At 43.9% G+C, this 15,102-nt stretch overlaps 1 protein-coding gene across 1 annotated transcript in view; it reads left to right on the forward strand.

Annotated features, from left to right (window-relative positions):
* Positions 1–13,634, forward strand: part of MUC6 (mucin 6, oligomeric mucus/gel-forming) — a 169,026-nt gene extending 155,392 nt beyond the window's left edge. Inside the window, exons 32-34 of the mRNA XM_078683451.1 lie at positions 8,958–8,999; positions 10,772–10,874; positions 13,282–13,634. Of these exons, the coding sequence (XP_078539577.1) occupies positions 8,958–8,999; positions 10,772–10,874; positions 13,282–13,456 (320 nt within the window). The 3' untranslated portion in view covers positions 13,457–13,634. The remainder of the gene's footprint in view (positions 1–8,957; positions 9,000–10,771; positions 10,875–13,281) is intronic.
* Positions 13,635–15,102: the final 1,468 nt, after the last annotated feature.

Below are 15,102 nucleotides of genomic sequence, written 5' to 3' on the forward strand. Positions count from 1 at the left end.
TATCACTGGTGTCGAACGCTGATGACACCCAGCTGGTGATCGCGTTTTCCAAAAAAAGGTGCACCAATTTGACCAAGTTTAAAGAGGATCTCTCAGCTGTTGCGGACTGGATGGTGTTAAACTGTTGAACGCCAGTAAGTCCGAGATCCTATTGTTTGGGAAGGATCGGGGGTTGTGGTCCGAGCAATGTTGGCCGGATGGCCTGAAACCTGCCCCCCTGACTAAGGAGACAGTGAAAAACCTAGGTATTTGGTTTGATAATGGCCTGACGTTTGACCCCCAATCTAAGGTAATGGCTGGGGCCTGTTTTGGGCTGCTGCGAGGCCTGAAGCCGCTGCTGGGTTTTTTTTCTCCAAAAGTACGCCAAACAATTATTCAGGCTACAATCCTGTCTAGACTGGATTATGGTAACTGCCTCTACTTGGGCGCGAACAAGGCTAGTGTTAAGCATCTTCAGAGAGCACAGAATGCAGCTGCTCGCATCCTGGTGGCCCTTTCTAAATCATTCTCTGTTTCTCACGTACTTGGTAAACTCCACTGGTTGCCTCTGGAGAAGCGCATTCAATTTAAGGCGCTCTGTTTGGCACATAAGATCTTGTCGCTTCAAGCACCCTTGGGGTTGCCTGGTCTGTTAGAGTTCTACGTGCCATGGCGTCCTTTGTGATCTGCCGACTCAGCGCTGGTCTGCATCCCGCGTGTCCTGAAAGCCAGAGCGGGGGGTGCTCCTTTCGCAGCCTGGCCGCGCAACTCTGGAACTCGCTTCCTGTTTCCATCAGAGTTATTCAGAATCATCTTGCATAACGGAAAGCCATAAAGACCTGCCTCTTCCCTGTATAATCCATCTGCTTTCTGGTTCTTGTCTTGGAGTCTGTGGCTTGCGCTGGGACGCCCTGTCGCTGGGGCAGCTATGCACATTACAAATTCGACAAATAAATAAATAAAATAAGGGGGGGAAGGCAAACTTTTTGCGTTCTTCTAGTGCGGATAGAGGCGATCCATATGAGAGCCACTTGTTGGATCCCTATGTTGTGCAGCCTTGTGATGAGTGTGTGGTGGGAGACCTTATTGAAGGTTGCCAAGAGGTCTAGGAGGACCAGAGCTGCAGTCTCTCCTCGGATGAGTAGGGCTCAGATGTCATCGGTAACCGCAATGAAGGCTGTCTCAGTGCTGTGGTTGCTGCGAAATCCAGATTGGGAGAAGTTGACTAGGAAGTTCCATTCCAGATATGAAGAGAATTGTTGGTTGATGGCTTTTTCTAATACTTTCTCCAGGAAATGGAGCAGGGAGAAAGTCTGTAGTTGTTCAGTTTGCTGCGGTCTGCCAATGCTTTCTGTGGTAGGGCATTGACTTCTGCATCTTTCAGTCCTCGGGGAAGGTGGCCTTGGCAATTGAAGTGCTGAACAAGGTGGTGAGTACCTGGCTGATTCTGGTTTTGCAGAGGCTGAAGATATGGTGAGGGCATGGGTCGGCTGGGACCCCTGAGTGGACAGAGTTCATGATGGAGGCGGTGTCCTGTGGGGCAAGCTGGCTCCATTTGGTTCGTCGGATGTCTATGTGGGTAGCTGAGTTGCTGTGCTGCTTGAAGAAGTTGGCGGCCTTGTGCTGCGGTTTAAAGTTTCTGTAGATGTTGGCGATCTGGTCATGGAAGAAGTTTGCAAGGTTGTCACAGAGTTCTGATGAGGGGGTAATGGTTTTTGTTGCAGCTAAAGAAGTTAGAGAATCCTTTGACGGTGTTGAAGAATGCTTTTTTCTTCGATTCTCTCAAATATCTGTGGTAGAGTTTGAGGGCTCAGTTGAAGGTAGTCTTTTCGGTAGTGTCCTTGCTGCTGCTGTGCCATATTCTTTCCAGGTGTTTACAATGTCAAGTGGTTCTCAGGTCTTCAGTGTACCAGCTAGTCTGCTTGGTGGACCTTCCGTGTACATCAAGTTACCATAGAGGGCCATTTTAACTTAATAACAGATAAGGTGGATACACTAAAACTAAACCTTAGGCTAAACGATTGCCTTCAATGATCTCTTAACCTCCTACATGGCTTCCTTATGGACAGCAGAGCCCAGCTCTAACCACTGCACATTCTACTTCAAAATGTCAGGTCCTCAGGCCCACAATATCTTTTGAACTTGGCAAAGTAATGCTAATTGATGTAGATCTTGAGGTACTCTAACACAAGCCTATGGATAATCCTCTTAATTTAATAAATACGAAGTTGGACAAGAAGTATATCCATACAAGGACCACTACAGTGGGAGGCTCTACCTAAAAAATTATCCAAAAAGAAGAAAAACAGTCTACGTTTTGGGAACATTTCAAATGGGAAAATGTTCTCCAAAATCCTCACCCTTGGAATAGTAACTTTTCTTATTATCTGTAGGTGTCTCGGAATTATCGTTTTTTGATATATTTCTCTTTTTGTCCTCTCCACCTTACATGTAGCACACTCTACCCCACTGCTTTCAAGACTAGAATATGTTGTAGTACCAGGCAAATGTGCAGATTTACAAAGTTATCTCTCATTCATTGGTATTACAAACTCATTGCTAGAAGATGCGCGGTGTAGAAATTCCAGGCTTTTTCATAGCACAATAGAGCAACCATATAGTCCCTTGGGAGACTGGGTGGATATAAAATAATACACAAGGGATCCGGAAGAAATATTTTAAATATAAACATTCAACAAATCATTCAATTAATAAATCGATCAAAGCGGAGGTGTAAAAAAACATCAAAGCCTATACGAAATGTATTAATGGGAAAAATCATATGCACATAAGCATTCAAATGATTAATGGCGTACACAGTCTCTTATAAAAGAATTTCGTTTTTTCAGTACATAAAAAAGGAGAAGCGAAAAATAAGGGAGCCACAAAAGTATGCATACGTATATTCCCAAAACCACAAAATAGAGATATTTGCAACATATATGTGAGGTTCAGCTTAAAATTGTTTAGTGTCAATAACGTCCTTGGTTAAATCTTTGGTTTGCATCTCAGATTGCCCAAAGTGATACTGAATAGTACTGACGTTTGGGTCTATAGTGACTTGAGTACATAAGATCATCCTCAGAGCGTTAATGCATTACAAAAAGGCATACCTCAGTCAAGAAAAAATGCAAACAGTGGTTGAAACAAATCCCAAGGGAAATTGCACGCCTTCAAAGAACTGGGACTGCTTGAACGTAGGCACAGCTTACCACCACCATCCCACCTGGTCTGATGTTAAAAAAAAAGCTGGCAACCCAAAAACTGTCTGCGGATCACTCGTTTTTTGTTCAAATGTACACCACTATGACTTACTCGTAATATCCAATGGACCCGATTTACTAGACCCATCGTGCCCAGATAGTTTACCCCAAGGACTCCAGATGCTCAAAGCATCCCAAATCTCCGAATAAAATTCCAAGCTGGAATGAGTAATAATTAGATCTTGGATGTGCTAAATAAGAATTCCAGGTTATTCCCCATTCCGATTGGACATTAATGCCATTATCATATTAAGCAGGTGTTCACCAGAGATAATGTTCCAGTCAGAAACCGTATTCTGAGGGGCAAGGGAGGCGCCAGAAAAATTAAAGTAGCACCCCCTTCCCTACACTTTGAAACATATGGCATTGTGATCAAGGAAAGTGAGCGATCCTGACCCATTCTTTGAAGGCCGGTAAGAACTGTTCCCCCTTGGATTCGTTCCTTCTTTCTTTCTATCTTTTCCTTTATTCTTAGTTCCTTCTTTTTTATCTCTTTCCTACTTTACGTTATTGTTCCTTTTAATGTTTTCTTTCGACTTTCATTCCATCTATCCTACTTTCCATCTTTCCTTTCCATCTGTCCACTCATCTTTCAATCTCTTCTTTATATTTTTCGGTTTTCTTTCCTTTTAATGTTACCTTACAATCCCATTCTTCTTTCATTCTTTATTTCTTTCTTCTTAGCTCTTGTCCTTCCTTCACCCCTTCTTCCATCCTTCTCTACTTTCTAATTCCCTTATTTTTTATTTTACTTCTCTTAATCTTTCCTTCTTTTTGTCATCCTTCCTTCCTTCCCAACCAGCTTCGTTCCATCCTAACCACCTGCCTTCCTTGTGGCTTTCTTTCTTTTTCATGTCTTTATTGTTTCTTATTTCTTCTTTCATTCTTTATTCATACGTTCCTTCTTTCTTTTCTCCGTCCTTTTTTCTTTTTCCATCTACATTCTTTCTCCTTGTGGTCCTTCTTTCATTCTTCCTTCTTTCTACACGTTTGTACATCCCTCCTCCTTTCTGTCTGTTTCGTTCCTTCTCTTTCATCCTTTCCATCTTTATTTCAGTTCTTCTGTCCCCGATTAGTTCAATAAGTAAGAAAGTGGAACTTTGAGCCGCTGTGTATAAAAATTCCCTAAAAGAGTACACTTTAGGTCGAACCATTTTTTAAAGGGGCTCACATTTCGTAGTGATTATAAAGCAGGATTGGCGCACTTCCCTTGAGTATTTCCAAAAAACACAAAATAATACCTAAAACATTTTTGGGAAACGAGAACATTTTAAATGTAATTGTAAATGAAGGATTTCTTTATCACGATGAAATCGTTTTGACAAAAGAAAACCAATGATTTTTTTCTAGCAAATTACTCAACCAAAGATAATGAAATACCTCCAAAATAGTTTTTGAAATACCTCATCTGAGCTCTGAGATTGCCTTCGAATAGTGTGGCGTCTGAACCACAGACGAATTGTATTGGCCCAGTTATCAATAAGAAATTGCACTTCATTATTTCTAAATCTAGCGAATCATCACAGTACTGACGGTGGTACATACTGTACCACCGTGAACGTTCTACGAAATCCTCATGAATTTGATCCAAGTCGAGTGTGAACTGTCCCACAAAAAATGTTTGCGTCGTCTAAAAAGTGACCATCAGATTATTCCGAATACCAGAAAACAGCGTTGACTTTTCTGCATAATGGGTATTATTCTGCCTTTGAAACAATCATTGTAGTTTGCATAAGAGGCATGAGAGCACTCAATCTAAGTAATTTGGAATAGCTGCAATTTTAATATAACATTGACCTCACCAAAAAATCAGTTTGGCTTTAAAGTGAGATTACGTTTAGTTGCCAATTTAGTAACGCATGGCATCTAAAATAAGCATCCACATTGTCTCCGGTATAAGAATCAGACAGCCCCCCCCAATCCCTACAGAATGCTTCAGAATGTCATCAAAATTAGGTACATTTTCTCCAAAATATCTAATAGGTTGCCCCAAAAATACGTATTATATCATCATTAATAAGCACCAGATTGTAGCCCAAATAAGGAACAGATGACTCAGACGCTTGCATCGAAATGCCTAGAAAAATACAAGTTCAAAAAAGAAGCACAAAACTAAACTATAAAAGGTGACTGACTTGTGCTGAAAATAACTATTATCTTACCTACTACATCAAATACTTCACATTGTAAATGCCCAAAATATTAAACTCGAAGTAAACATCATATTACCCACCAAAGGGCTTTCAGTTATCTAAAAAATTGGCACCAGTTGGTGAAAGCTGATTGGATGATAGACTAAACAGGTAGCAGAACACTTTGGATTCAGGGAGGGGGCAGGTGCCAAGGACTGCAGGTGCAACCCTCTGTCGCCAACTTGCTTGTCATACCAGGAACAGTCCTCCTATGCCCAAGTGCAGCAGACGTTCCACTGGCTGGTGCAGAGGACTGCTGGTCCTCACCTTAGCGGAGCGCCACGATACAGCTTTGGTACTGGAACTCCCAAGGTGGCACTCACATGAGGGTGTTGGCCTATCACAAAACAAAGCTGCTGCCTGGTATCTTTATTACAATCAGTTTCAATATGTGGGAGCTTTGGCGTCTCCATTCTGCAGTGAGTTTCTTCCTCAATGAGTTAGAAGTGTGGAATTGAAGCTAAAAGGCCATCAATAATTAGTAATGAAATTCACTGAGTACCAACTCTATTCGTTCTTTGGATTTAAAAAAAAAAAAATAGACCAAATATAATCCAAAATAAGGATGTTGGGAAATAAACCCAGGCTTGCACTCATTGCATTATTTGCCTTAACTTCCCTCCTATTGGTGAATCTTCAGTCTACTATAGGGCTCGAGGTCACCTGAAACAGCATGATTCGTATTCCACTTAGCCTAACACATTCAAGGAAAACTAATTGTACTAAGAGCTAGATTGCAATGCTTTCTAAAATACTTGCCTGAGACTAAAGTGTGGCAATCCGGGAGACATGGAGTAGTTTGATGCTCCTACTGAAACTGGCACTGGGCATTCCTGGTCTATTGTTTCTTCAGACTGTCACCTTCCCACTTCCCATTATCACACCCCCTGCAACACCAGTGCTCTGAGACTTCCATGGGAAGGCAAAAAACTCCCTGCAAATAATCATCATGCAATAACATTACTGTTGATTACTTTTAAAATTGTTAGCCAAGCAAAACTCGAAAACCCGGCCAAAGGAAGTGGACAAAAATGTGAAAAATAAATGTTTATCTTCCTTGTTTCTATCACAAAAACAAAAGGGGTCAGATCAGGTTTAAAGACCGACAAGGGTTGACTTCCCAGTCACTAAGTCTACCACGAAAAGGAGTTTACCTTCTACACACGTATCATTGTTTTTTTACACCATTGTTTTGATTGAACACATGGAGCAGCAGCACTTATGAGTAGGTCCTGAAGAAAGCTGTTACTCCTCTGTTTGAGAGTGTATAGGCTGAAACATGTCGACCTTATACTGACACTAACTGCAGGTATATTTGTTTCCTACTCCTACCCTGTTTTTAATCCTGACCCATGGACGCATGAATAAAGGGAAACCGCGTACCCTGTAGCAAGTTTTAATTGTCACCTTCACTTGCTCTCCTGCCCTCACCAGTGTTACCTCATCATTGTGGTATTTAGCATACCGTTCCTTTACAACAAAACATCCCTGAGCTCCTCCCTCTCAGTAAGGGGATTGTAGCCTGTACCGTGACCAGGTATCATGGTATGAGGAGATTTCCAATGATGAAGCATGCCACCTATGGTGGGTGAGGGAATTCATCCTTTTAAAGGGTTACTCCACCCAAGCTAGGTCCTCCCTGGTAACAGTATTTTTCGTAGACCTAAGGGTTTTTTGATTGCGTTATCTTCCTTTTTTGCCTGAACCCACACCTATCAAGTGATGCATTGATTCAAAACTAGACCATGGGTGTAGTGTAGAAGCAATGTAACCAGAGCAGAAAGTAGTAGCGGGGCAAGCAAAGCATGATGGCATCAAGTTCATATGTTTTTTCTTTAATATTAGATTCAGCCATTTATCACATAGAGCGCCAAGCCTCTCCAGCACAATTAAAAATCTTAGTTGGAAGAGCGGTCAGATCATCTGGCTATCTTCACACCTGATTTCTTGATCTTGCTGCAGGGAAAGCGACAGGACCAGAATGGGGAACCAAACGCAGCCTTGGCAAAAATGCTCACATCAGCTCGGCTCCCTTCATCTTCTAACACAATCTTTCATCCATCCCTTTTTTTCTCTCCTTTGGTTTCTCTCCCCCCTTTGCTTTCTACCTTTCCCCTACCTCCCTTTCTCTCTCTTGAAGCCTCCTTTGCCTGCTGCCATTAACCGCCAAGATCTGGGAAAATGGCACAGGTACCAGGAGCGGCCCTGGGTTTGCCAACCCGGCCTTCAAGGGCTGCAACCCACCTGGAAATGCCTGGTGGAATAAAAGGCCAATCCAGTTATGGAAACCGAGCAGACCTACCGGAGCACTTATCTTCAGTGGCAGACTTGGCCTGGAGCTTAAAGCAGCTTTCATTACACTAACAGAGTCCCACTGCTTGACAATGTGTTATGTGATCACTTTAAATGGGACCTCTAAGGAAGTGCTAAGTAGCTGAACTATTGCAGCGCCCCTTCTCCTCCCATCAGCAGTCTACATACCAGAGGTGAGGTAGCAGTGCTTGGTTACTGTCGGTGCTTTCTTTAACTACATACAAGTCATGAAAGTTCATATAGGTGAGTAGCAGGCAGTACTTCTATTTCGGTTTCCTCTAATGAAAGATCCCTTGTGCCCTTGGGCAGTGTTTGACCTGCCCTAAACCGGAAGCGATTTAAAGCACAAGGAGGCCTGAAATTGGCTCACGCATGAATAAGCAAGCTTGGTGAATACAAATGTACATCACTTCAGCCTTAACCTCTGTAAAGAAAAAAAAAGGTATTTAAAAAACACAGTGGTTCTGAAAAGAAAAATGTGATTTCATGGAATTCATTACACTCTGCACCGACTACCCTTGCCTGCCTAGACCATACATTGTATTGGAGCAGAGCATGCTTTTAAACAGCCTGCGCCACACTCTTCCTTCCAGGGGTGGCGTGCCTGCGGTCATATACACCAGGGCGTTAACAGCGTGTGTCACACACACTTACTTGACACACGCTTTGGCACTTATCCAGGGGCGGGCGGAGGGGCGGGAGGGTGGCTGGGTTCTAGCAACCATTTAGGACAATTATTCATGGGAAGCGTTAAAAAGTCTGACAGGGGGCGAGGCACAAGTATTCAAGAGCGATCAGTGAATATGTAAACTACGGAAGTGTAGCGTGGGCTCTAGCCAGCGGGTTGGCTGCCTGGTCTGCTTGGTAGTGCACGTAGTAGGCACGTCTCAGCTCTGGCCTCGGTTGCTATCGTTGATGATGATGATGAAGGGGTTATCGGATCTCTAGAAGCTTCGGTTCCGCACACCAGTCACCCGTGCGGCTTTAACGTGCAAAAACGCAGTGAAGTTAAAATGTTGTAAGCATCCATTGCTGCAGCATTGGCAGAACAGAGCTGCCCAGAGTTTCTCGTTCGGAAGAACTAGGAGTAGCCGAAAGAACGATGAAGCAGTGACAAGACAAAGTGAAAAGAGTGAGAGCTGCTCTTTGGCTATGTGACCTGTCATACCTGTTGATGCTAAAGTTTCTCCCGTTTACTCTTCGTTTTCAGGCTTTGATGAAACCACAACGGCGACAACCTCGCCACCACCAGGTTAGTCTTTCGGTTTTCTCCGCTGGTGGTCCTGCTTGTTCTCGCTTGTGTATAAATCAAGGAATGGGAGCTGTCAATCACGAGGTGACGCGTTCGTCCGTGTTTTTAAAGGTTGCATGACTGTGGAATGTGTGTCCATGGAATTCATTCTTCACCAGAGGTTCTCTGTCCTCACGGGGGAGGGGGTGTGGGAGGGGGGGAGGGGTGGAGGGAGTTACAACTGAGGTGTCTGCAGTGACCAGATGTTTCCCTCCAAAGATATACTAGGACCCTCTCCTGTCTTTGTAAACAGGCTAGCTGGCTGACTGTGAGATTTCTCGACAGGTTGTTATCTGTGAATGTCCAGGATTGTTGAGCTCTGCGTCAGTCGCACCTGGCAGCTGATTGGCTCTGCTGGCTGAAACCTTCCAGAGCTCTCCAGCTATATGTCTACATCACTGTCCCACTATCAAAGTCAATGGTGGGTACTTTCAAATACAACGTATATGTGGCTACAAACTGTTGGAGATACCCAATACTGGGCTAGTGTGCCACCACCAGAACACTCGCCACACTGGCGCCGTTCACGACTCTTTATCCAGCCTGCAGGCTCGCACACGTATGTGTGTGTCAATCATGAGAAAGCCAGTTAAAGCGGTACTGCACACATATATTGTTACACCTGTAGGCACTTGTAGAACATCCATTTACTAACTTCCCTGAGACTGAAGATGCTGCCAACTATCACAGTCTGTACGATGTGACTCATGTACCAAAGGTAGCAGGGGAAGGGGGATTGGACCTCAACAGACAGATCTTTTGACCCCTTCATAAAGTCACATTGCTCCCTGTATTGGCAACAGAAGTTGTAAGGAAAACACCCGGTGATAGGTGGCCTGGCCTGAAAGTGCTGCTCAACAGTACTTGTTGGTCATACTGAATTTGGGGTGTCTAGTCAAGAATGTACCTCAGAAAGAAAGCGTGCCTCTTTCACAGGCACCATGGTACTGACTGCTTCTGAAACAAACTACAGACTTTGCATACCATTTATTATCCCAGGACATTAAAAAGATCCCAGGCCTGAAAACAAGAAATTCCTAGCTGTGACACAACTTTGGAGAGCTGCTTGGTGGAGTGCTTGGTAGCGTGTTCCTTAGAGCTTGTAGTGGCGCTGTTAAAGGCTCCTCATGTTGCAGTGTTCCACATTGTAATCAACCTCAACAGTAATTGAACTCAACAGTGGTCCAAGACTATGGGCTGCGTGGAAGAGGGAAGAAAGCACAGCCAGGGAAAGAGGTATAGACCGTATAGTTATAAATGGTTTTAGAGAGAAACTCTTTGTTGGGGTGTTAAGCACGGCTTTCCAGTGGGCAGTCCGATGTCCGGCAGCAGTTAGCCAGTTGGATATATTAGACTGAAGGTGAGGAATGAGTGATGGAAAGGAAAGGGAAATGTATGTGTCTTCATCCTATAGCATACAAAAGATTAAAAATTTGTGTATGATGGCGCAGGGACTTGGAATAAAGTAAGAAACTCAGGAGGCACAGGTCGGAGCTCTGAGGAATGCTTACAAAAAGGAGTCTGCGAGAATATGACTGAGCACCAGGAACTCAAATGGCTTGCTGAGAAGAGTGTCGAGTGACTGCTTGCGACTGATGATGTAGTTCAAGACCTGGGGGAGCGAACATAGAGGCATGGTGGGTAACTGGTGTGAAAGCAATAATAATGGAAACTCAGAACTTTGTTCGGTTACGTTACCTGTGACATCCTTATTTTATTTTCAAATTTAATAGAGACTTGTTATCCGAAGCCCTATGAGCAAACTGTGACCAAAGACGGATGTTCTGTAAACGTTACCCTGATCACATGCGAAGGAGTGTGCCCCTCTAATACATGGTAAGAATCTCAACTTTGGGACATGGAAGAAAAGGTGGACAGAGGAGCGATGCGCTGAGGGAAGTAGCCGCCAGTCTAAAGGGGAATTCAGTCACTTTTCCACTTTTTGTCAATTACGCATCTGAAAGATCAATAATAGACCTCTTGAGCTTCTCCAAAATATCTCTGCCACTTAAGTCTACCCAGCACTGCACCTCTGTGGACACCGCTTGGACTTAGTAAAAAAAAAAAAAGTCACTACTGCTGCTTTTGCTTCATGTACCACAAATCCTTGTTTGGGAGGCAGTGTAGATATTTCCACGCGTGACTAGTAAGAGCAGCTGCCTCCAGCTTAGTCATTGAAGGACCTCTCTCCATAGAACTCTGAAATAACATTCTAAAAAGAGAAACTTGAATTCATAAATTGCCCTTTTTATACTGGCATTCCATGTGTGTTTGAAGAAGCATGCAGCCCTATTTCATGATAGTATGTGCACAGAGTTAACCAACCTCCTGCGAGTTTTCCTTGGCAATGCCCAGCATTTGATTGGTAACCGCGGCCTGACCCTATGGAGATAGCGGCTTATCTTCCCTGAATATGGAGCGCTGGAATGGAGTGACATATGCTGGCCATAGCCAACACCAAATTCACCTGTTGTTGAGTGGCCGCAGCCTGCTCCGCGTGCACAACCTGGAGGCTCACGACTGACCAACTACTCCCAAACTCCACTTTGCCCTTGTGCATCTATGCACCACGTGAGCTCAGTCCCATGCATCTTACCACCCACCTGAGGCCAGTGGACTCTCCAGGGTCTCCTCCGGCTTTGTTTCGATGGTACAGCAGTTACCACTGCACCGCCGTCTGCCACTCCAGCTGCTGTTCGTCGTCAGTGCAGTGACAAAAGGCGAAGAGCCTTACATGAATTAGGATTCAACAGGTATTTGTTATCCAAAAAGTAAAACCCATTGACGCGGCAGTGCTAGACAACAAACGGACTCATTGTATTTTAGGAGGCGTGTGCTGTTTCATACATCAATACTAATGAAGCACATGCATATCACTAACCTCACATGCATATGCTGCTCACCTTGCACAGAAAAGAGAGACACAAACAACCACACCAAGATGCCACAGACCTAGGTGCACAGTGAAAGACCGGCAGTCCACATGCACTACTGATCATACACAAGTATTTACTAGTTTCAAACAAATTCCCAAATCACAAAATACAATGATACAAACACCACATGACTCTCACCCACAAGCACGAAAACACTGCAAACAAGAGAACTAACCAAATGCAAAAAGCAACAGTTTTGGATAGTCCACGCCTGCTGCAACCCAGCTGGCCGTGGCTTGTTTGCTGCACAAGGACAATTTACCCGCACAAATTGAGCCGCCATTCCCAAAGATCCCTGTGCCCAACTATTCATCAGAAAATACATTTATTAGGGGGTTGTAACACCCCAAACACCCCCCCTTGAAGCCAGGCCCCTGATTGTGCACATCACCCAGACGCCTCAGTATGCCTCTGTAGGTCCTAGTGTTTACATCTAGTAGGGTTGCTTTCAGAGAGAAAGGCAGGGCTTTGGCACATTTTCATAAAAGTAGACTATGGATGAAAGTCTAACACACACTAAGGGGAGAGAGGCACTACTTTTCCGTCCTCCTCTCTAAGCACATGTAATACACAGACAAAAAAAAGGAAACTGAAATATACCTCAAACCCCTACGGGAAACGCTCAATGGTTTTAAAATTGCCCTCACACACTAATTCGTTTCATGCTTCACCATAGGGCGTGCTACAGCACCCCGGCGCAGACCAACCCACAGAGTGGAGCATTGGTCTGCGCTGGAGTGTTGTGGCACGCCCTATAATGAAGCTTTATTTATTTTTTATTTTTTTTATAACCCAAAGGAGTTAGGTCCTATTTGGACGTGGAGTAGGCTGGACCCTTTATAAATGCAAAATACACGAAATGCCTAAACCACTCTTCTTTTTAACACAAAGACAATTAATGAAGGTCAAGAATGCTCTTTATTGAATTCTGACCAGGTATTTCTATTTTATACCTTAGAGTTTCTTTCTTTTTTTTTTTTTTAAACAGAAATACCTGGTCATAATTCAATAAAGAGCATTCTTGACCTTCATTAATTGTATTTGTGTTAAAAAGAAGAGTGGTTTAGGCATTTAGTGTATTTTGCATCTATAATGAAGCATGGCACTAATCAGAGAGTGAGGGCAATTTTAAAACCATTGAGGGTTTCCCTAAGGCATTTGAGGTTTATTTGATTTTCCTCTTCTTTTTTTTTGTCTGCGTATAATATGGTCTAAAGTCTACAGTTTTACCCTTTACAATGTCCCTTCTTAACTGTTCCAAGCTGGTGTTTGCCTAACGCAATGTATCTTTGTCTATTTCTGAAAAGGTACGACGCCTCGTATGATATGATCCACGAGAATTGTGGCTGCTGCGTGCCAGTCATGGCGGCTGTCGTAACGAAGACGGTACAGCTGGAATGCCCAGATAACAGCCAAGTGGTGCTAATGGACATCAAGATCTTCAACCAGTGCACCTGCAACTACAAAATTTGCACGGATTAATAAACTGTCCGTCTCTGCTGGCTTTCAAAAGGAGGGCTGCTCACACTGGGATAGATGCTTATGCCTAATTAACCTGATTTAGAGAGAAGTTGTTAATACAAGCCAAGCTAGACTGCATGCATTTATGTAATGACATGACAAAGAAAATAAAGTATGCTTTTTGTCAAGTTTGGAAAGATATGAAACAATCCATTCAGTAAAAATACAGCTTTCTAATCGCTCAGAACAAGAGGTGCATGGCAATCACCATTCACACTCTTCAGGGCTAGCTGAACAGATGTGGAAATTATGCCCAAGGTGAAAGAGTCCTTCTTGCACAAGGTTTTCTTTGCAGACCCCTCTGAATGTCGCCCTCTAGACACTCTGGGGCACAGGTACGAGAAAGTGGAGGAGTGAGGCGTCATCCGTCGTTGCTTAAAGCCTCACTCCGCCACTTCTGATACGCAAGGCTGCACCATATTTACAACGATATGGTGCAGCCTTGCGTTTCCCCCTGCGATGGTGCTACACTTAGCAGTGTAGCGCCAACGCAGGCACCCTTGCACAGGTGTCTGCGTGCAGGGGAGGATTGTTTATGTGTAGGAAGGTGTCCCTTCCTGTACATAAACAATCCTAAAATGCCATTTTGTCACTTTTATGTGTGCTGCTTCATGTGGCACACATGAAAGTCACAAAATTGAATTTGTCGACAGATTGTTTATGTACAGGAAGTGGGACCTTCCTGTACATAAACAATCCATGGCAGTTTGCTTTTTCTATGTGTGCTGCACAAGGCAGCACACATGGAGAAAGCAAAAAAAGAGGAGAAATAATGCATTTCTCCTTGTTTCGCAAAGTTAAGACTAGGTTTTCCCTGGTCTTAATTTTGGCACAGCCTCCTTTGTACGCTGCCCTTGTTCACAGGGTGCAGCATCAAAATTAATGGGTGTTGCTGTGGAACGCCCACCGTAACACCCACTGCCCACCCCTTTCACGCTAACCATAGTGTGAAAGAGGGGCCTTATTTACAAGGCAGCGTTAAGCCACGTTAATTGGCTTAACACTGCCTTGTAAATATGGCTAAGCCACTATCGCCACCACAATGTCGGAAAAAGTGACGTTGTGGTAGAGGGGCTTGCACAAATGCCCCTCTATATGAAGCCCCAGTAAAGCCAATGCTCCTCACTCCCGCCATGTGGAAACATAAGTAGATAGGGTTAGGAAAGCACCCAATACAAAAACCCTATTGTAGATAAGTTGTAAGTCGTTGCATTGGAAGACCAGATGCTCTGACTTTCTGAAGATTGAATCTCATAACCAGTCGGCGCGAGGTACCACCAGGAGAGAGGTGTCCTTTGAATGCTGAATGAGTAACGTTCATGCCCATGGGTGTACACACATACATTCTCCTGCTCACTAATAACCAAGCACTCTGGCCTGGCAGACTCCATAGCTTCATCAGAAATCTCGCCAAATCTTCCTCTGGCAGCTGCACCCTTTACCACCCAGGGCACTGCTTGGACTTAGATTATGGTAATTCCAGACCCTCACATGTGTGCCCTAAGATGTAACTAACCACTCTGAAATGGTTGAAAAAAATCACCTGGATGCTACCCAGCCATACCCAAAAAAATGTTGTCCAGGCGCTTGTGATCGTCAGACTGGAC

Source organism: Lissotriton helveticus, chromosome 3_1 (assembly GCF_964261635.1).
Source record: "Lissotriton helveticus chromosome 3_1, aLisHel1.1, whole genome shotgun sequence".
Lineage (NCBI taxonomy): Eukaryota > Metazoa > Chordata > Amphibia > Caudata > Salamandridae > Lissotriton > Lissotriton helveticus.